Genomic DNA, 23,371 nt, shown 5'->3' with positions numbered 1-23,371 from the left:
AAAAGTGCATGGGAGGGAAAATAATTGTATGCCATTTTCTCATTTCCCCTGGCAGTGGCAGCTCCAGACTTATTGGACCCTAAATCCGCCACTCACAACACTAAGCCCCGCCTCTCCTTCTCCACAAAGCCAATGACACTGACGCCTCCGGAGGAGAGCGAGGTGAGAACAAATGAGATGTTTTCACAGGATTTTTGTTACACCCTGTGGTGTCATTGTAGTTTATTTTGGGACACCTCTTGCATGCAGGTATGTATATGATTTGATTAACAAGCTGAAGTGTTGCAGGTGGTTGCAACAGTGATGAAGTGGAAGACGGTGACAGCCATCTTTCTTTTGGTGGTTCTGTACCTGGTGATGGGAGCAGCAGTCTTCAGATCCCTGGAGCAGCCCCACGAGAGGTAAGCAGGTTAAAGAGAGGTAGGCCAGTCATCCATCCATCGATTTAGCTGTCCCACCCCTCCCATAACTGCTTCTCTCCAATCTGTGGCAATGAACCCAAAGGTTAAGACCCTACAAATAAGTGTGCTGTTCTTGGTCTTCTATGAATATTTATTTAAAGTAAAAATATATTAAATGTTATGTTTATTAAAGTCATAAATGTTTAGATGTAAACTTTTAGCTTTATGTATTTTCAGCTCACCACTGGGTACCCTGTAGTGCACTTCCTGAAACAGCCCTAGTTTAATGCAGTCTTCAACACAGATGACTAAAGAATATATACAAGTCTTTGCTAGTAGTTTCTGCTCTTGATTGGGAGCATGAAACTGATTGAGTCATTAAAACATGTACAGTTCTACTGCACTTAATTTTGGGGCTTCTGTGTTAGTTTCATATCATGTGTTTGGATTTCTGTGTTTTCACTTCCTGTTTTATTTTGAAATATTTGTTTGTCATACACTTCCTGCTTCCAGCTTTTGCTCACTTTCCAGCTCTTTATCTCTGTTCAGTCACTTACCTTGGTATCCATAGCCCAACTTCTTTACTTCCCATTTTCCAGACTGTTCTGTCTTCATAAAAACAACCCTTGTAGACACGCCCTGCTGCTCCTCGTGTTTTGTTGTACTCTTTGTGCCTTTGTGTTCTTACTACTTCTGACCTGATGTGAGTGATCTTTTGCCTATTTTGTTGGATCTTGCTTCTGATCTTCTATCTGCCAGATTTGTTTGCCAGAGTGACTGACCTTCCATGTATGACCTCAGCCTGGTAATACAGATTTGATTTTTCCCAGTATCCTGTGCTGTATTTTTGGCTGTGAACCCTTCATTTCCCACAGTTAACAAAGACACAACTGAGATTATTTATTTCACCAAAGTAGGAAAGCCCCCAAACGATTCCCATGAGTAATACAGAAATACTGAGCATATTAGTCCTACTCTAAAATATTTAGGCTGTCTTATATATAATTCCATTAGTCTTTGATGTTTATGAACCAAATAAACCAAATCAAACATTGTTCAGTTGACATAATAGTACTCTTTCTCTTTCTAATAGTGAACAGCGTTTGGCCATCCTGTCCCAGAAGCTGCAGTTCCTTTCCAGACACTCCTGTGTCAACCAGAGCCAGCTGGAGGAGCTGGTTAAGGTAAGACCAACCTGACATTAATATTAATGTTAAAACTCATGCACTAAGTAGAGCAGCGTATGTACTGTACCCTACTATGATTCTGCACAGCAGCACTGGTTTCAGCACCATGGACAGCTCCTTTAGCTTTAAAAGGAAGAGCGTCTGAGATACTGAGAGTTTCTGTTCTGTTTCAGACTCTTGCTGTTTGTTTGGTCTTTCAGCTATGGCCCAAGAAAATCAGAAATTCTTAAATTCACTCAAGATAATGTATTTTCTTTATCACTTGTAGATATTTGCCTAGTTTACAATGATATTTCATATATTTTCCTTCTTTAATTTGTTACACAGGCAAGCACAAAAACACATTCCTGCACATCTGCAAAGAAAAGTGTGTCATAGTAGGTTTTTAATGATTTACTGATGTCTGAGAGGAGGATGCTGATGAAACTCTTCAGCATTAGGGACAATCCAACAATGCATGGCACCCTGATTGGTCATCGCAGCACTCACAGTAAGAGGCTGCTCTGACGTGTAGGTTTGAGCGCTACAGGAGATCTTTTCTGCCTGTGGCTTTTAGACTGAATGACTCCTCATTCTGCAGGGAGGATGTTTAAATACATTTTAAAGCTGTGCCCACACACAACAACACTTTATCATATATAATACTCTAATACCATCCCAGCTTACCAGACAGGAGATCTGCAATATCACCTCTAATTTATTCACCCTGTTATCGCTTACTCCATCTGTTGATGTAAACTGTAAAGAATCATATTTATGTTTATATTCATACTCTTTTTTTCCTTATCTGTATCTTATTTTTTAATAGTTGCACTTTATTTTGTTTTTTTAAATGTAGTTTTGCTGTCTGTGGCTGTCTTTTTCTTTCTCTCTATCGTTTAGCAAGTCGTGTCCGCCATCCGTTCAGGAGTAAATCCTGCAGGAACAATGACCAACAACAGCAGCCTGTGGGACCTGAGCTCTGCCTTCTTCTTTGCTGGAACCGTCATCACAACCATTGGTAGGAAACACACACATACACTCACACAAAGAGCATCTATGTTCAGACCGAAAGAACCACATTGTATATTTTCCATTTTTTATTAATTTATGTTTACCTTTGAGTTGACAGTCCTCTAAATATAGCTCTTACAGTAAGTTATATAACAGTGACCTTTCTTTAGTTATTGATTATACATCTGCTTTGTGGATATAATCAAACTAGCACACTTACTTTCCCCATACATTTACTTTGTGCATGCATGTGTATAGATTTCTTAAACTCTCCTCACTTTCAACACAGTGGTTATTTCTACTTGCATGACACTGTACTTTCACCTTAGTTGAGTTATATTAACTCTTTTTTGTAATTAGATAGAATATATTCAAAAATGGAAAAAATGGAAACATGCAGTGTCATAGAAGTGTAATTTAAAAACGCAGCTAATATATTTCACTATCTATCCAGCAGGGTTTCGAGTGTAGTGGTTGGATATCTTCCAAACTGTACTAAATTCACAAATGCAGTCTTCATGCAGCAAATACCGGGATTCAAATCATCAAATCACTGGTGATGTGTCCTCTTCGCAGGTTTTGGGAACATCTCTCCCCACACCGAAGGCGGGAGAATATTCTGCATTGTCTATGCTTTGTTAGGGATACCGCTGTTTGGCTTCCTTTTGGCCGGTGTAGGAGACCAGCTCGGCACCATATTTGGCAAGGGCATTGACAAAGTGGAGAAGATGTTCGTGGTGAGTGTGGAGCATCAAACACGATTACATTAAACTTTCAAAGCCTGAACCATAAAATAATTCCCAGAAAATGTAAATATTTTGAAGATGGAGCTTTTATTGAACCTTCTCACAAAACAATAATTCAATATTAATTTGCATATATGAGTTTGATTTTGTATCGTATTCACAACGTCTGGCTCTTCTTTATTGCAATTTATTGCTTAAAAATGACCTGAAAAAACAGAAAAGTTTTGAACTGTTTCTTTCAAAGACTTCACAGAGTCAGACAAACAGAGCTGGATTGGTAAACTGTTCCAGAGCCTTGGTGCCACAGACTGAAAGGCTCTATCCACCACAGTCTTCGCTTTTGTATGAGGGGACAGCTAATAGATTTTAAGCTTGTGAACGCAGTTTGTTTAAGAAGAAGTTGAGATATACAGTCTGGAGCTTGTCCATTTAGTGCAAGGCCTTAGAAAGACTTCAATCCTCTTCAAAGATGATGTTGCAAGCACCACGTTTGCCACGGCATCTCCAGGACTTTTTTTATGCCTGTCACATATGCTCAGTGTGACAGGTGAACCTGCTGTCATTTCTGAAGAGTTATTTCTCATTTCTGGCAGTGCTTTTCCTGTTCCTGCTCACGCAGTGGAGTAGATAACGGTCCTGCTGCTGGGTTGATGCCATGTGTCCATGTGTTATTTCTGTAATGGCCTGTCTTCTGGTATTTTCCTGGTATTTTTGTCTACTCTGTGCTGAGGGACACAGCAAACCTTCTCGCAATGGCTGGACTCTCTGTATTCAATGAATGGGCTGCAGGTTCAGTCTCATCCTACCAGCATTGAAAAAGACACTAACAAAAGAACAATAACACTAGAGAAAACTGAATCAGGAATAAAGATAGAGCAAGCACCTGCAAAATCACTCCCTTTTTGGGGGGTTTTGTTCTTGTTGTCTCTTAGGAGCATCTTTGTTGCTTCATTTGCACCGAGGGAGATAAATTCACAATGGTTTGTGCCATCCCTCAAGTTTAACTAACTTGTGTTTTTAAGTGTTAAAACACTTACTAAGAAGTTAGGGACAGGGGAATGCAGAAGAAGGCACACACATGAACACTAAGGAGACTGGTGCTACTAGAAAAATTTATATAAATTAACCATCCCTGAAAACAGAGGAACCAAAGACTGACTAACTCCAACCACAAAACTGAAAGACATTACAATAATAATAAAATCAAGTCGAAATAGACCCAAAATGAGAGGAATCGCAATAATCCGACCCTAAACACATCCGAATTCAAACTACAAATACAGTCACAAATAGAAAAACCTAAAAAAGACCCAAACGTTTAGTACTCAAAAGATACATCAATAGGAACAGTAAGGTCATGCATTACCCACTGACCACTAAAACTGAAAAAAAAAGTAATATTGTAAGTGTGCTCAGACTGAGTATCAGTTCCTATATTTTGGAGTCAGTGCTCATTAAAACACTTGATGCTCATCCAAATGAGAAAAAGATCTCTTTGTATTTGTCGTTGCAGGGCACTCATTTTCAAGCTGATTCGTTCATTTATCGTGTTGTCACATTCTTCTCACATGTTGCAAAAAACCCCCTGCAGATCTATTAAGAGAGACAAAGGTGACTCAGCTCGCAGTCATGTCTTCAAAGTTTAAGTAGCTGGTGTGAATAATTTGTTTTGTAGTCTTGAAGGAGCAGAAATCTGAAAACAGAAACATACTTTAGAATGATTTCCTCCTCCCGCTGCTCTCAGGGCACCCGAGGGACTGAGTAATGAATATTGTGATTAAGGAAAGAAGACAAAAGTTCATTGTGTAAGTGCCTGTGTGACTATGAAAGCCTGATTGCTCAGTGCAGACTGTGTGAGACTGCAGCATTATCCTCAGTGAATGTCTTTTCTCTTCAGCTGCACCCACGGGACCAATTTATGGAATAATGCCATTACTGCTTACAGCGTCAGCCTAATTCGGCATTTCACTTCAGAGTTTTCTGTTTAACAGTCTGCTTTATTATTATCAGTCAGTCCTTCACTTTGGTCCCACCTTAAACATCTCAACTCTGCAGACTTTAATGCTTACCAGATAATAATCCTTAATGACTTTAGCTGTTTAACCTGAGAGAGAAACACGTTGTCTTTTATTTTATATGAAATATTGTCATTCGACAGGTTTCCACAGAATTAACATTTTCGATTGAGTAATACTACAGCTTAATTATGACTAAATGCTGTTTTACAGGTAGACTGGAGTAATTAGAAGTAACTGGAGCCAGCCTTGTATACATAGATTAACACAACCTCCACATCAACATCTACTGAGTTCTTTCATATTTCATCTTTTCCTTTGGTGACACTTTTGTACTTTTATTTGGGTGTGATGTCAAGTGCAGGAATCTAATCCAGTATTATACCTGTATGGGATCTGAATACTTAATGTCTGGATTCTCCCTGCCTGCAGACACACAAAGTTTATGTTGAGTATTTGAATGATGTCCTTTTCTTTCCCGTGTAGCATGGGGAGATCAGTCAGACAAAGATCTGGGTCATATCCACGCTGCTGTTCGTGCTGTTTGGCTGCCTGCTGTTTGTGGCCCTCCCAGCAGCTATCTTTAAACACATCGAGGGCTGGTCTGCGCTGGAGTCCCTGTACTTTGTCGTCATCACCTTGACTACTATTGGTTTTGGGGACTTTGTGGCAGGTAAAAAGCACAACCAGTGATTTAATGCTAAGACACAGTTTGGACCTGGTTCTCTGAATCATGTTGATCTGTCTCGTTAATCTGTGTGTGTGTGTGTGTGTGTGTGTGTGGACGGGTATTAACATCTTCATGGGGACCAAAAATTGGTAGTTTACTATACTTGTGGGGACAATCAGCCCTCGTGGGGACCAAAATCCCGGTCCCCACGAGTTTGAAGGCATTTTTGAGACTCAAAATGTGGTTTTAGTGTCAGGGTTACAATTAGGTTATGGTTAGGTTTAGGGTCAGGGTCAGGGTTAGGCATTCATTTTTGATGGTTAGGGTTAGGGTAAGCGGCTAGGGAAAGCATTGTGTCAATGAGATGTCCCCACAAGGATATAAATACACACACACGTGTGTGTGTGTGTGTGTGTGTGTGTGTGTGTGTGTGTGTGTGTGTGTGTGTGTGTGTGTGTGTGTGTGTGTGTGTTTATAGGTGGGTCAGATATTGAGTACATGGACTACTATAAACCAGTCGTGTGGTTCTGGATTCTGGTTGGGCTGGCCTACTTTGCTGCTATCCTCAGTATGATTGGAGACTGGCTGAAAGTCATCTCCAAGAGGACAAAAGAAGAGGTACGAGACCCTCGGTTTCTATTTTCTGCTTCATTTACTGGCTTCGTCTAACTTTTTGCAGCTTGTTTTTGTTCCTTTTATCAGCTTTATGTGTACCTGTCACCATGTGCCTCTTTCTATACAATGACACTCATTATTCGAGCTACATTATGCCATATCACCACTTCAACTTTTGCCCTCTGTTTAACGTCATTTCAGTGCTACGACTGTTTTCTAATCCAATCGACTCACTGCCATCAAAACACAAGCACTGGATCTTATTGTGATCATCCCCAGAGGGAAATAGAGATCATTTAGACAATGTGTGATGATATCAAATGACCTTAATACGAACTATAACAGAGATTATGAAAATAAATCCAACCTTGTTTCCAAAAAGGAACTTCTGGACATTTCCAGCCCTTTATTAAAAAACTGTCAGGGTCTCCTTCTGAATGATACAGCTGTGTTCTTTGTGCTACCTGGATTTCGCTGGTGAGCATGAATAAAGAATTTTTCATACATTTTTAGCAGTTATTATCAAAAACATCCTCTGGAGTCTCATGGGACGAAAGTCACATTTTTGTCAAGAGCACAATGACATAATCACATCTTGCAGTCCTGCTGTGATATGCCATCTCACTGGTCTGTAGATGCAGGCGTGTTATTATCATAAATCACCGCAGATGCAGTTAGAAGTACAGACATTATCACTATCTTCAAGAGATTTCATTTTTGGCCAGATGGGGTAGCAGAATGGCTCTGCGGATCTTATTATCCATAAATTGTATGGCTGCAGTGCACACGCACACAAACACACACACACACATTGACACAAAGACTGAAGGCAGGACTATTTATACACAGCTGGTATAAATGAGGAATTTGTGTTGAAAAATCAAGACAGTCGTGGGGAGAAGTAAAAGCAAGGCTCCAGAGACGACTAACTATCAAAGTAAAACAGGAAATAACCAAAAAGACAACCAGTAAGAGACAAAAAACTAAGACTAACATGATATAGAGAAACTCTTGAGAGGCATCAATAACAAAGTCAAGACAGAAACCCGACCACAATATTGTAACACTCGCCAACAGGATTGAAGATCAATTAAAACTCAGTGTTAGCAGAACTAAGAAAGTGAGCTATACTTTGCAGTCTAAAAGAGCTATCAAAGAATCACAACAGCAACTCTGTAGTAAATATACATGAAGATGAGTCCTGTTTATATCAGCAACACAAAATACATGCGTGATTATATATTACAGGAGTCTCCAATTCCAGGCCCCGAGGGCCGGTGTCCTGCAGGTTTTAGATGTGTCATTGGTCCAACACAGCTGATTCAAATGGCTAAATTACCTCCTCAACATGTCCTGAAGTTCTCCAGAGGCCTGGCAACGAACTAATCATGTGACTCAGGTGTGTTGACCCATGGTTATATCTAAAACCTGCAGGACACCGGCCCTCAAGGCCTGGAGTTGGAGACCCCTGATATATTAGATACACCTGAGGATGAGACTGTGATGGTGAAGTATATTTTAAATAGGTGTGCAAATATTACTTTCATTGTTATCAGATAAAAACAAAAAAAGTAAACCTGTGAAAGTCTTTTTGTTGCTGGCTATCATGTGTCTCCTGTCATCTTAATGCATTTCTACTGACCTCTTTATGTCTTTGTGTCATTGCAGGTTGGAGAGATCCGGGCGCATGCTGCAGAGTGGACGGCAAATGTCTCTGCAGAGTTCAAAGAAACCCGTCGTCGTGTTAGCATTGAGATCCACGACAAGTTCCAGCGTGCTGCATCAATCAAACGCAAGCTGTCCTCAGAGCTGGGATTTAGCCCGGCTCCCGAGGTCACCCTGCCCAAGCGGGCCGTGTCTGTCAATTTCAACAATGAACGGGACAAAAACGAGAAGGAGGCCAGACTGCATGGATTGACACCTTCGGCCATAAATGGCGCTTTGGTCTTGAACGGACCGGACCTGGAGAGAGGCGAGATCTCAATTATTGAGCACCTCAAGTAGCAGAAGGACTGTCGGCACCTCTCAAGATCCTTCCAAGGTCTCTCTGTTTGTCATAACTGGTGGTACAAGGCATTGCTTGAGAATTCAGAAATCAAAATATTGAAAGTGGCCCCAGCAGAAGACATCTTCAACGTGAAAGAGGAGTCAAAGCCTTGCTTGATAACTCTTGCACACATATTCCACTTTACCATCCTCAACCCCAACAATGAAAGAGCGTGAACAACATACAGAACTGTATTTTTTGGCTAAATCTTACAGAAGTTACATTTAAGGACATACTGAAAAGCTGGAAGTCTGCGTCTGTCTGTCTTCATAACTGAAACAACTAAACATATTTGTTTTTGCTTTGTTTTTTTCACTATTGCTCAGTCAGTCTAGAGGCAGGCAGGCGTTAATGAGAGACAGAGGAGTATAATATCCAACAAAGGTCCCTGGCTCATAATAAACCCAGGACGTAGTTAGTCACTGTGCTGCTGTTATGATAATGACAATCACAGCCTGCTGTTAACGAAGACCATAAACACGATTTAAGAGACGTATATTTAAAAAAACATACTGACATTAGAATTGTAAAAGTCACTCAATCTGATGAGGAGGATGTCTGTGGATTGTAGTAGGGGCCTTCTGTATTTAGAAGTAAACCTCTATGGGAGCATGTTTGTGTAATTTTCTACTATGACTGTGACTATGATCATTCAACTATTACAGTGGAGTCATTACACTTTCGAAAGCCACTGTAATACCAAAAAGCAGTACTGTTACTTGATCAGTGTTATTGATTCCACATGATGTTGTTAAATGTATAAATGTATTTTGCATGTTTAGTTCAGTTCATTCAGTTTAATAATTACCCACAAGCCATTACTTTTTCCACGATTTTTAATTGCAGTTTAAAAAAAATCTCGATAGCCAGTTATTTGTGGTTCGGTCTTGACTTTTACTGCTAATCTTTATATGATGTTTTCATGTTAATAATGTGTTTTAATAGAGGGCATGCTTTGCACTTACGAAGCTCCTCTCATTTTTAAGGAAAGGGCATAAAATAATGCTACAGTAGATGTATTTTTTCAAAACAAGTGGCTCTATGAAGATTTGTCAGACCACTGCAGTGCCTCAAACTCTTCACTTTGCCCACAAGACCAAGCACAACACAAAGTGAAGTGAAGAGGACTATCGATTTTGCACCAGTTCAGTGAGTTGCATGGTGATATGTTAAAGACTGGACGCTTTATCTGCAGCAGTAAGCCGTTCCAATCTGGTAAACTCCATTTAAGAAACATTGCTACATATGGAGTACAGAGCTCGGTCATTCACCATCATATTCATCCAGTCTGTCTTCAATATCAGTAGAATTTGTATCTGTGTTTGGATGTGGAAAATATTCATATGTTATGGTGTACTGTACCAGTTACTTTTCAATGATGCAATGCACACATAGTTGTAACCATAAATATATATACGCATAGAGTAAGGTCCAAAAGAATTTGGAGACAGCTTTGTTACTCTGCCTCTGTACATCACCTCTGGATTTTAAATTCAACACTCCAGATGTGATTGAAGTGCAGACTTTAATTTAAGAGGTTTACAAAACTTTTACACGAACTCTTTAGGAACTACAGCCATTTTTCTACAGTCTTTTTAAATAGTTGGATGAAAATCTTTGCAGTCAATGAGTGTCTAAAGTGTAGAACTCATGAGCATCTTCAAACACTGTGTTTTTTTCCTGGAGATGTTCTGCTGTGCCTTTACTGCAACTACCTTCAGTTGCTGATTGTTTGTGGGTCTTTTGTGCATTTCGTTTTGCATTTACTTATTAAAAGCTAAAGGTATCTGCTGCTGGGTTGAGATCAGAGCGGTTGCATTGTCAATAAACACTAGTGATCAGGTTCCACTAGCAGACATTCATGCCCATGCCATAACATCACCTCCCCCGTGTCTGACAGATGACATGCTACGCTTCAGACCATGAGCCATTTCTCGCTTTCTCCATACTTTTATCTTCCTTCCTCTTCTCTTTTGTTTAGTTAATCTATTAATCTAAGTCAGTTTTTTTGAGTTAGGGAGTCTAATGTGGCTTTCCTATCCTTGCAAACAGTGATTTGCAACTTAAAAGCATCTCTTGATTGTACACTTTGAAAGTAATATCTACTTGAAAGTTGTTTTTCTTAATCAAAGAAATAATTCTGTCATCATACATGTTAGTTATCATTTGGTGTTGCTGAGATGGCCAGTGCATGCCTTCTGTACCAGATTGTTGATTTGGCCAGTCGTAAAGTTTTTGCGATCTCTCCGAGAGGTAAATTTTAACCTAACGATGGCAACACTTGGAGTCAAATCCAAATCTTTTATTTGCTGAAGATGTAATGAAATAATTAAGAAAATGTCCTCACCTGGCCATTAAATAATTGTCAGTGGGTTATCCCATTATTTTTGAACCTCTGAAAATCTTCAAAAAAAAAATTGAAATTCCTAAACAGTTAATGCATTTTGTTAAAGTCAGTCAGATACTGGTTATTTGATTTAAAATCCGCTGTGGTGGTGTACCAAGAAATACTTATGGAGCCAACCGTATGCGACACAGTTCCCCCAAATACTGGAGATTCTTTTGTTTCAATCAGGTCTACTACATCCTTAGAAGGCAATGTATTTTATTTTATTGTCAAACAACATAAAAAAAATTTCTGATAACGTATTGGGGTGACAACCCAAAGCTAACATAATTAACAGTGAATGCCTTTTTTTTATACTGCATGTGTCAAAACCTTTCTTGCAGACAACTGTTAGACTGCAAAAAGTGTTAATCATCTTTATTTGTGTGCAAGACATACATTGTGTTTGCAATTTTAAAGATATAATTTAATGTGGATATGGGTGAGCTCTTAAATAGGAAAGTGGAAATTGTTTTTGAGGCATGAAATATCAAACCATTTGTGTTTACACTGTAGAGATGTAATGGAAGTGAATTTGCCTTGTTGAGGACAAGATGAAGGTTTTGGGGTGAATGTGCACAGTGCTTTTTCCATGTGTGTACACCTGCCATTGAAATGCACTTTTATGCTGATGCCTTTGAACGTAACACTGTGCTGAAGGCTTGAGAGCAAACCTATCCATCCGGTCAGAAGGTGGTGACTGTTATTGTGAAGTGGCATTAGTGACAACTGCATGGTTTAACACACGAATTTCTCACTCACAAATAATCCAAGGAAGAGGACTTAATTCTCAGATTGTTGTAACATATAAGGATAGCATGAAAAACAAAACATACAGATAAACTGGGTTGAAATAATAATCAGATAAAAAAGATCGAACAATTAAGTGAATTTGAATTGAGCTAATAATTGTGACAAGAAAACGATTATGATTCTGTAACCCAGCCTGCAATTTCTGTATTACCAAAGATAAACTGTGACTGTTAGATAAAAGTGTAATACCAGAATATATTAGATTATATCTGCTACAATAATCTAGCAAAGTACCAATTATTAGATTTTTTTTTTTTTGAGTCCTAAGAAGCTTGTTTTAATAAATAATATGGATTGTCTTTAGAGATTATGTAAGGACTTTGGTTATACACCCACTGGACATGCTAGTGGAACAGATTAAGAAAATGTTTTGAATTTTCTATAGATGTGTTTTTGTTTCTGTAATAACCTAAAATCTGTGTGGTTAGGTACTAACAGTGAACGGAAGTAGTAATCTGATGTTGCCTCATCTGTTTGCTTTGTCTTTTTTGTGTTTTAAAATAAACTAACCTTTACATTGTTTTTATTCAATTCTAGATATATTCATCTTTTTATGATGATGACTGTATTTTTCTAAACTCTGGTGAAATTACTCGACACTAATGAATCTGGAAGAACACAATGTTATAACAAGAAAATGTCTGTAGAGCTAATCTCGAATGTGACAAAGTTTTTTGTATGACATATGAAGTGAAAATATACCGACTTTCAACAATTACTCTGTCCAGTGTGTTATTCAAGGTGCTCAGCTTTTGTAGCCGATTCTGTGAATATATATATATATATATATATATATATATATATATATATATATATATATATATATATATATATATGTATATATGGTCCCTCATCCTATTCATGTAACCCCTTCCGCCAGGGTTACTTGCGTAGTAGCATTCTGAAGTCCCGAGGTCAAAATGGGAGATGCCCCCAAGGGTGATGGAGAATGACCGAGCTAAGATCCTGTGGGACTTGCAGATATAGACGGACAAAATGGTGGTGGCTAACCAACCGGACATAGTGGTGGTAGACAAACAGGAGAAGACGGCCGTAGTGATCGATGTAGCGGTTCCGAATGACAGCAATATCAGGAAGAAGGAACACGAGAAGCTGGAGAAATACCAAGGGCTCAGAGAAGAGCTCGAGAGGATGTGGAGGGTGAAGGTAACGGTGGTCCCCGTGGTAATCGGAGCACTAGGTGCGGTGACTCCCAAGCTAGGCGAGTGGCTCCAGCAGATCCCGGGAACAACATCGGAGATCTCTGTCCAGAAGAGCGCAGTCCTGGGAACAGCTAAGATACTGCGCAGGACCCTCAAGCTCCCAGGCCTCTGGTAGAGGACCCGAGCTTGAAGGATAAACCGCCCGCAGGGGCGAGATGGGTGTTTTTATATATATATATATATATATATATATATATATATATATATATATATATATATATACCGTATTTTTCGCACTATAAGGCGCACTTAATTTTCTCAAAAATCGACAGTGCGCCTTATATTCTGGTGCGCCTTATGTATGAATTCTGGTTGTGCTTACTGACCTCGAACCGATTTTATGCGGTACATGGCGCGCAAAAATCTGTCAAAAAATGTTTTAGTACAACTTTGGTAAGCTGCGAAGCCGCACCGCTTGGTGGATTGTCTGAGCATTAAGCAGATGTGGTTAGTTATTTGTCAATTTGGTATAATCGAAGCTTGAAAAAACATTTGTTAAATTCTAAGCTACCATTCGCTTTCTTTCCACCAGTTCTCTGGCGTCTGACATCACCTACAGCATTACCTTTCATTCATTCAGACAAAACACAAGAACACACCGGTTGCACAGGCAATTTTAAGAGTAAAGAAAAACCCATGTATCTGATAAGTCAGTCTCATACAATTATGCACCACTGGGACAACAGAGTCAGTAAGTGCCATGCAGCTGCGTGAAAAAGCACAAGCTGAATCTCAAAATGAAGCAACTGTAAAGAGGAAATGTCAGGTGAATCATTCAGTTTAAGTTAGGCATCTGGTTTTTATGTCTGTTTATCTTTCTGCACATGTGCACATTTTTATGTGCGCCAAATAACTGTATACAAGACGTAAACTAAATGGCGAAATATCTTCATTGTTCTCCCAACACAACCATTCATTTTTTGTATTCAGTCTTATGAAACAGACTGAGTGAAACTTTAAGAAATGTGTGCAAGGACAATATTAAGGATTTTATTTTTTATTTTTTTTGACTAAGGGGCTGAATTTCTATCGAGATTATATGTAACTGTATTATTCAGGATGTTTTTATTTTTAGATTAAATTACAGCATGTCATTAATCTAAACATGTCTAGGTTCATTTCCCAGTGTGGTCCTTAGTGAAATTGAGTTTGACACCCCCGCAGTAGTTGTGTGCACATCAACAGCTGCAGGGTGCAAAGTACATTAAGCCTATGCATTCAAGTTTGTTTGTTTTTTTCATACATACAACCTAAAGTTGATGCTCAGTGAGTAACCCTTTCTCTACCCTTCACTATGGACCTTTGGGCAGTTGAACACTGGGAAAGATCACAAGGGGGTAGCTTTATAGGTCAACTTACACGTGAAAACACACAAAACAAAACTGTTTATGCTACTGTTCAGAGTAAGTTGAAGGAGTAATCTGCATTAAGCACATTGCATTTAGAAAGACACTGTGCTGGTCATATGTCTGTGAAGGTTCTCAGTCATCCAGGTCATCGTAGTCTAAGGAGCTTGGAAAGAAAAGCGTCTTGACTTCTTAAAGTTGCTTGAAGACGTTTCACCTCTCATCCGAGAAGCTTCTTCAGTTCTAAGGTCAAATGGCCGAGAGTCCCAGATTTAAACCAAGTGGGAGTATCCCCCCCAAAGAGGGACAAAGGACCCCCTGGTGATCCTCTAATCACATGAGCCAAGGTGTGAAAGCGGGTGTGGGACCTAATCAGCCAGGGTTTCGGGTGAGCTCATTGTTAAACCTGGCCCCACCCTATCATGTGAATTCCTGAGGTCAGATGGCCCAGAATGTGAGTGGGCGTTAAGGCGTCTGGGAAGGGATCTCAAAACTGGATTATAGATGGCAGACAATTGGTGTCGTAAACCACCGCCTCTGTTCAAAGATGGTTGCTCACAGTGGACATAGATGGCTTCTTTCACTCCTCTTTCAAACCATCTGTCCTCTCTGTCCAAAATGTGAACATTGGCATCCTCGAAAGAGTGACCTTTATCCTTAAGATGCAGATGGACTGCTGAGTCTTGTCCTGTGGAGGTGGCTCTTCTATGTTGTGCCATGCGCTTGTGAAGTGGCTGTTTGGTCTCTCCAATGTAGAGGTCTGGGCATTCCTCGCTGCACTGTACAGCATACACCACGTTGTTAAGTCTGTGTTTTGGAGTTTTGTCTTTCGGGTGAACCAGTTTCTGTCTGAGTGTGTTGCTGGGTCTGAAGTACACTGGGATGTCGTGCTTGGAGAAAACTCTCCTGAGTTTCTCTGATACACCGGCTACATAGAGGATGACAACGTTGTTGCGTCTGTCTTTCTTATCCTCCCTCGCTGGTGTCTGATCTTCTTTTCTGTGTCTCTTTGCTGACTTTATGAACGCCCAGTTGGGATAACCGCATGTTTTGAGTGCTTCCTTTACATGTGTGTGTTCCTTCTTTTTCCCTTCAGGCTTAGAGGGAACATGTTCTGCCCGGTGGTGTAGGGTCCTGATTACTCCAAGTTTGTGTTCCAGAGGGTGATGGGAGTCAAAGAGGAGGTACTGGTCCGTGTGTGTGGGCTTCCGGTAAACTTCAATGTTGAGGTTGCCGTTTTCTTCAATGTGCACAGCGCAGTCCAGGAAGGGCAAGCAGTTGTCCTTTGTGTCTTCCCTGGTGAACTTGATGTTTTTATCCACGGCGTTAATGTGCGCAGTGAAGGATTCCACTTCTTGTGTTTTGATTTTGACCCAGGTGTCATCTACATATCTGTACCAGTGGCTGGGTACTCTTCCTTTAAAAGAGCCAAGAGCCTTTCTTTCCACTTCCTCCATGTAAAGGTTGGCTACAATAGGTGACACGGGGGAGCCCATGGCACAGCCATGTTTTTGTCTGTAGAAACCCTCGTTGTACTTGAAATATGTAGTGGTGAGGCAGAGGTCTAACAGTGTGCAGATCTGATCGGGTGTGAAGTTGGTCCTGTCCTCCAAGGAGTTGTCTTCTTGTAATCGTTTTCTGACAGTCTCCACAGCCTCCGTGGTGGGTATGCAAGTGAAGAGAGAGACTACACCAAAGGACACCATGGTTTCATCTGGATCCAGGGTAAGTTTCTCGACCTTGTCGGTGAAGTCGGTGGAGTTCTTGATGTGGTGTGGGCTGTTCCCCACCAGAGGTGCAAGGATGGTAGCAAGGTGTTTTGCAATGTTATAAGTGGCTGAGTTTATGCTACTGACTATGGGTCTGAGAGGGACACCTTCCTTGTGGATCTTAGGAAGTCCATAAATGCAGGGTATGGCATCCCCTGGATAAAGGCGGTGATATGTGAGGCGGTCGATGATTTTGTTCCTTTCAAGATCTTGAAGGCAAGCTATAACTTTCTTTTTGTAGCTGCTTGTGGGGTCTCGCTTTAAGGCTTCGTAGGTATTGTTGTCACTGAGGAGAGTAGTGATCTTTGTGTGGTAATCCGTTGTGTTTAGGACTACGGTGCACCTTCCCTTATCCGCTGGTAATATAGTGATGTTGTGGTCTTTGCTCAGGGAAGCGACGGCCTTCTTTTCTTGTAATGTGAGGTTAGACGGAGGGACTTTGGCACTGGAGAGGGTGGCTGAGACTTTCATCCTGATTTGCTCTGCTTCTGTCTGTGATAATTTGTTGATCCGTATGGCAGTTTCTGTGGCTGTGATGAGGTCCACTATGGGCAACTGTTGCGGAGCAATGGCAAAATTGAGTCCTTTGGCTAATACGTTCTTTTCAGGTTCAGTGAGCTTCCGGTCTGAAAAGTTTTTCACCCATTTTTCCTGACTGTCCTCAGGTGTATGTTCTTCTCTGAGTTGTGTAGATTCAGACTGAGGAGTGAGTGTTTTTGAAAGCAAGGTGTGGAATTTCCTGCATTGTCTTTCTTTTCCTTTAGAGTGTTGGGCCCGCTGAGCCTTGTCCACAAAGTTGTAAACCTCTTCTAGGATTGGAGAGGGTAGAAGGGTTTCCAGTTCCTGCAGAGTCTGGCTGATCTTGATCTGGAGGGCATCTATAGTGAAATGGACCTGTCTTATCCTTTCACTTAGAAGGTGATTTTGTGTTCTCTGTAGAATCAAGTCTGCTCTGTGTCCCCTGACAGTGGATCCAAGGCGCAGGCTCTTAGGAACAACTCTGCTTTGTCTGCATCTCAGGTTGAAACGGAGATGGTTCCTATAATCCGCTAGTTTTCTTGATTCCCTTTCATACTCCCGCACCAGTTGAAGGATGTTCCTCCCAAAATGTACGGCAATATGTCTGTGAAGGTTCTCAGTCATCCAGGTCATCGTAGTTTGAAACTGTGCTGGTCAGTTTCCTATACAATATGTCTCTGCAGCTAACACCCTCCCCAAATAAAACCAGAGATCAAATTCTTCAGAAATCAAAGAAACCGAACTACCCATCCTGCACTAAACCACTAATTAACCATTGCTGTAATTTGCCATATCAAAAAAGAAAATGCATATTCTAAAATTAATTTGTCCCCATCTGTTTAAAAGTAGTTCCTCTACAACATCATGCATGTGTTACATTTGAGAGTAAAAGCTAAATTCTCAAGAAATCAACAAAACCTTGGGTCATTGTTAAATACAACACATATCTCTACAGAGCATGTAGGTCCAGTGTAATTGTTGTTCTAATTCTTTCGTTGAAGGTGCTTCAAAACATTAAATCTACAGAAGTCAGATGAACCGGAGCATCCACTGGCTTTTATGTTAATTCTGTTGTAATGGTTTCCATTTTTAGTTCTCCTCATGCACAGGCAATTCTTTGCTTAGAAAGGTGCTGTAAAAAAAAAGGGACCCAGTGATGGTGGCTGTTAAAAATAGCTCACACACTCTGTGTCTAGGTGAACGTATTATCCTCGTCCAAGAGGAGCACAGAGACACCTCAGTGAAAGCCAACACGTGCAAATTTTCTCTCTAAGAAAAACCTAAGTGGAAACATGTAAGACATTTATGATCAAGCCATTTATTAGTTTGACTTCATTGTTATTTCTATGCTTTCCTCTTTTATTTCTCTTTTTATTTCCTGCATTACTGTCTTTAGAAGACTTAGATAGATTGGTAAGTTACCCCTCACAGCAGACAGACAGCATAAACCAATCCAGTGGCTTCTTTTCCCACCACTTCACCAGGACATATGCTTCATTTAGCTCACTACCCATGCCAGTTGTTCAGGTGCTTTTAAGCAGGCATCACATGTACACTAAACAAAACCAGAAAGACTAGTAGCATTCAGATTTTAAGGGCATCAAAGATTACAGTATTGGCTTAACATGTTTCAATTGGGACATTTAAAGCGGAACTGTTCCAATTTCATGAAAGAAAAATTATCTATACCTATCAGCCATAAACTTTTCATAGGGTATTAATAAGCCTGTGAGAAACTCTCAGGTGCTTTTTTTTTTAATCCTTTTGAAACTTCAACCTTGAACATAAAGTTTGTTTAACTGGGGTTGTGGAGTTTAAAGGTGGTGGGTGTTTACTGGCTTGGAGAGAAAGTGAGCATTGTACTGGAATAGATTATATGAAGTGTTTGAGTCCTGGCTAAATGGCATAATAAAATGCATGGATGGCTGGTTGCATGAAAATGTTGTCATGTGAAAGTACACGCACTTTCAGGTTTTACATATCAGGATATAATTTTTTAAAATCATCTTTACAGAGGACATTTGTTTAACCACAGCTCTTTTAAGAGTCCCGTCAAAGTCTGGACTTTCATTGAACCATTGCAACACAAAGTGGTTTACAAACACACACGGAGTGAAAAGAAATTAGTATTTTCACTCTTATGTTCACTGTTTCCTGCACAATAAAAGTCTGTCTATCTAAACAAGAAACACTCAGTGCATTATGGGAAATCCCCAGCACTCTGATCCTACTGCAGTATAACAAAGGGATAGATCAGGATCACCTGATCCAGCCATAACTATAAGAATATTAGAAGTCATCCAGATCTTTATGTATATAAAACGTGGCTACATTAACTAGTTGATTTTTTATCATCTGGTTTCATGGATAAATAAAACTGGGTATCATCTGCATAGCAATTAAAATGTATAGAGTGTGTTCTAATAATGTTGCCAAAGGGAAGCATCTATAAAGTAAAAGGTATTGGTCCCAGTACAGAACCCTGTGGAACTAACTTTTGTTTGTGAAGAAGACCCCACATTAGCATGCACAAAGTTAAATTTATCAGATATGATTCAAACCACTTCAGTGCAGTTTGTTTAATGCCAAGAATATCTTCTTATCTCTGTAGTATAATAAATTTAGCGCAAAAAGCTAAGAAATTTGTGTTTGATTGACAATTTCTTTGTTGTAACAGCACTTCTTGGCAATAAATCTTTTTCCTCCTAAATGGCCCCACATTTGTAATGAAAATTTATGTGCGTTGGGTCCATGTAAAAATTGCCAAATCTCTGGTAATGCTAAACAGCCTCTTCTGCAGCCGAATCTTATTTTGAGTTTCTGGTTCTCCAGGTGTTGGCCATCAGGTGCTTGCTGGAATGTTCAGCAATGCGTCCCGATTCTGTCTAGGTCAGTTGGATTGTAGGGTCAAAGTGTGAAGAAGACGTGGAGAATGCTATGCTGATTGGTGTGCTGATAGGGTAACAGCTGTGATGCACTCTAAATTCTGACTACAACTCTTCAAATGAACCATTCATTTGCAAGTAATCAGCGGTTTTCTATAATTAGCTAAGGGGGCTAATTAATAATTGCTTTGCTTTTGCTTCACTGGGTTGTATTTCAGCACTTCAGACACAAAATTTATTTTTAAATCACTGACTGTTAAACTCTTCTTCTCTGTCCTGTTCATACACACCAGGCGACACTTCCTGCCAGTGATTCTCCTCTGCCTCTGAGAGCTGCTGCTTACACAGTGTTGCCGGGTAAAGAATGGGACAAATCATGCATACAGCGGAGGGATCGACAGTCAGTCAGTCTGTCAGTTTTACAGACAGACACACACACACATGCATAAACAAACACACACTCTCCAGTCCGAGTGCCAGTGATAACATAGCTCAGCGGACCCATCTACTCACTTCCCGTGTCCTGGGCCAGAGTTGGTTCTGGCACTGCAGCTTCCGCTAACAGCTCCAGCCAGAGACATCAGAGCAGGACTGTATCCGCTCTGAGATGTGTGACTGTGTCATCTGCTCTCAGTTCCCATAACCCAGCATGCCCTACTGTTCCCTCACCCGCTGCCAGGCAGACAGATGAATGAACTAACCAGGTGAATGAAGGAGTTCCCAAACGCCACCAGGCAAGTCCAGGTGTGCTCTGGAATTTTCGATACACACGTGTTATTACTATAATATGCAACTGTACAGAGAACTATGAACAAAGTAATTTTCAAAATCAGTACTTTGTACAGTCTTTCCCCTTAAAAGCTTTCATAAAAGGAAACCCAGTGTGCTGAATGATGGGGAGTATAATTAATGGTGGCTGTAACTCAGTAGGTCGAGCCGGTCATCTACTGATTGGAAGGTTGGTGGTTCGATGCCATATATCCTTGGGCAAGATTCTAACCCCAAGTTGCTCTCTGATGAATGTGTGTGAACGTTAGCAAGCGAGCACTTAAAAAAGCACAGAAGAAAGTGCTTATGTGAATGGCTGAATGTGGCATGTTTCAAAGTGCTTCTGGGAGAGTAGAAAAGCGCCAGTCCCTTTACCATAATGCTGACTCAAGAAAGGCCCTAACGATGATGACGAGAGAGGACGCGGTTTCAAGTGTGCCAGTATTGCACTCGGAAACCAAACATCCTTTGGGAGTTTGATTTGAAGTATTGGCAGGAAGAAGATTTGTGAAAGTGTCTGATAAGGGAGAGAAGCCATAGTGTTGTGCTTGAGATTTGTCTGACATATTAGACGTAATACAAGTAATGTATATTCCCCAACTCGTTGGAAGTGGTTCCTGGAGGTTGCTACCTCTCTGGTGAGTTTGTATGGTTCTCCACAAAAAAACTTGAGAAAGGGTGATGCAGCTATTATTTTTCAAAACATACAACTTTTACTTTGTAGTCCCCCGTTTCACTACAGCTTCGAGAGCAGTTGTACAGTGCTTGTAGACAGGTCCAAACTAAGATGGCAGCATCATCAGTGACCAACAACCAACCAAAGCAGTCACAAGGGTTAGCCAACCAGTTTTGGAATACACATTTTTTCCCAGTGACAAGTGGGTTGCTATGGAAAAACTGGGGTCACTGACTTGTGCCTAAGCCTGTGTGATTGGACCCTTATTCTCTTCATCCTATATTGTCACATATCCAAAAAGGCTGACAAGTTTATATCACATGGTTATATATAACCATGCATATATATAACCATGCATAACCTCTGTATACTAGAGTTTTGGCAACTCAAAACTGCAGATGTGCAGATGGCTCATATGAACTGCCAAATGTGCCTTTCAAGAGCAAGAGAATCAAAAGAAATGATGACATCTGATGCACAGATTTGAATACAGTATACTCCCGCGACCCCCCCCCAAAAGGGAATGGTTTCGTTGGAGGTGGCCACAGACCATTGCTCTGTCAGTATTCTTCCTGACTGATTTTTCTCTAGTTTTGCTTTTGCTAGTGTCCTTGTCACTGCTGCTATCATGAGACAAATGTATGGGCATGCTCAATGAATGGCGTCTTCTGCTTCCTTCCACTGTATTCCAAGGAGAACTGACGAATACCTCATGTGTCCTTTCTTAATGTGTCTTTACAGGATCTTAGAGGACCAATAGGTCAAAAGGTCGCCACACATCAATACCTCAAAAACTAAATTCTAAAGAGAAGATCAATAATATTGGTTCAAAGCATTTCTTTTCTAATATATCCTAAAACTTCTAATCCCAAAGAATTGAATCAGTTGTTTCATCACCAACAACTGACAACTGTGTGTATTTGACAAAGACCTATAGGAGCGCCTGAAGAAGTCAGGAAATAAAATATCAACACAGATACTTCAACAGTTCTGAGTCTATTTAATGAACCGAAAGGACTAAAATCTGTTCGGTATGGCAGGAGTAAGAAAATATGGAAAGAACACATCACAACTACCCCTGTGAACATGGAGACCTAATGAAGCCATTTTGAAGAAGAATGTGACACACACCACTGCAAAAATTGAATTAATCACTGTGCCTTCAAGCAAGACAATGATCCCAACCACATGTCCACACAAGTCAAAGCCTGGTTAAGGAATTGATCCAAGAATATCCTCGAGTGACCCTCTCAACAGTGTACTCTACCCATTAATAATATTAAGATCAGGGGTGTTCCCAGGGCTTTCAGGCACTTTTCAATTTTGCTTCAATGGTAAAAGATGTGGTCAACACCTTCTGAGGATTGAAGATATGAACAATACTTTTATTGCACAAAAGGACAAGAGCGTGATATTAAAATGTAAAATTGGATCCAAGAAAAAAAACAACTGCGTTATGCTCCTGACACATTAGTTCTCCTGCTCCTCACATACAAGGTCTTAAATAATCAGGCCCCATCTTATCTTAATAACTCTATAGTACCATATCACCCCATTAGGGTGTTAATTATTAGTTATTATTAATCTTTGGCTGTCTACCTCCCTTTACCCCAAAAGGTCGCAGCAGATGGCCCTCCTTCAGTCTGATAAGATAAAGGGAGCTTCTCCTTCCCACTTTTGCCAAAGTGCTTGAACATAGGGGGTCATATGATTGTTGAGGTTCTCCTTGCATTATTATAAAGCGCCTTGAAGCGACTGTTGTTGTGATTTGGTGCTGTTTGAATTAAAATACGCTCGGTACCACAAAGCTAGCGAAAGACTCGAAGACTTGAAGTTGAGTGTATGCCCACCCCAGTCCTGCAGCCAGAGCCTGAACTTCACCAGGTAACAAAGGCAATGATTACTCGTAGCAATTGGTTGGTTTATAAAGTTCTGACCATTTTTGCCAATGTTGTCTTGGTGTTATGAAATCAATGTGATAATAAAGGAGAGGTTCAGGCTGTGAAACTACATGCATAATCCTCTGTGAAACACAGAATGACCAAAATTCACAGAACTGTCAGAAAATTTGTTCCCCAGAAGACTTTTTCCAATCATAACTATCACCCACTGATGGCCATTAAAAAAGGAAAACAGGTTTAAAGCACTCCCCCATTTGGTTGATTTTTCCGAACTGGAAGCTACGTCCATCTTCTGTACTGTCTGTGGTCTAAATTTGCAGCAGTTTGACTGGTCATGATCCAATTCCACCGTGGTAAGTAGTATTCGGTATATTTGTGGCTGAAATCAGAAGTCACCTGAACACTGCAGAC

At 40.3% G+C, this 23,371-nt stretch overlaps 1 protein-coding gene across 3 annotated transcripts; it reads left to right on the top strand.

The window, feature by feature from the left end:
* Nucleotides 1-288: 288 nt before the first annotated feature.
* kcnk2a (potassium channel, subfamily K, member 2a) lies at nucleotides 289-8,631 on the top strand. Of its 3 annotated transcripts, none has more exons than XM_063461938.1 (7): nucleotides 289-401; nucleotides 1,495-1,585; nucleotides 2,471-2,588; nucleotides 3,158-3,318; nucleotides 5,829-6,015; nucleotides 6,491-6,630; nucleotides 8,296-8,631. In XM_063461938.1, the coding sequence occupies exons 1-7, from the start codon at nucleotides 304-306 to the stop codon at nucleotides 8,629-8,631; spliced, it is 1,131 nt and encodes a 376-aa protein (XP_063318008.1). In that variant the 5' UTR covers nucleotides 289-303. The 3 variants fall into 3 exon arrangements, with proteins under 3 accessions (XP_063318008.1, XP_063317928.1, XP_063317848.1); XM_063461858.1 differs by having other exon boundaries at nucleotides 5,829-6,022; nucleotides 6,489-6,630; XM_063461778.1 differs by having other exon boundaries at nucleotides 5,829-6,030; nucleotides 6,482-6,630.
* Nucleotides 8,632-23,371: the final 14,740 nt, after the last annotated feature.

Source organism: Pelmatolapia mariae, linkage group LG1 (assembly GCF_036321145.2).
Source record: "Pelmatolapia mariae isolate MD_Pm_ZW linkage group LG1, Pm_UMD_F_2, whole genome shotgun sequence".
Classification (NCBI taxonomy): domain Eukaryota; kingdom Metazoa; phylum Chordata; class Actinopteri; order Cichliformes; family Cichlidae; genus Pelmatolapia; species Pelmatolapia mariae.
This window is presented reverse-complemented; position numbering and strand designations above follow the sequence as displayed.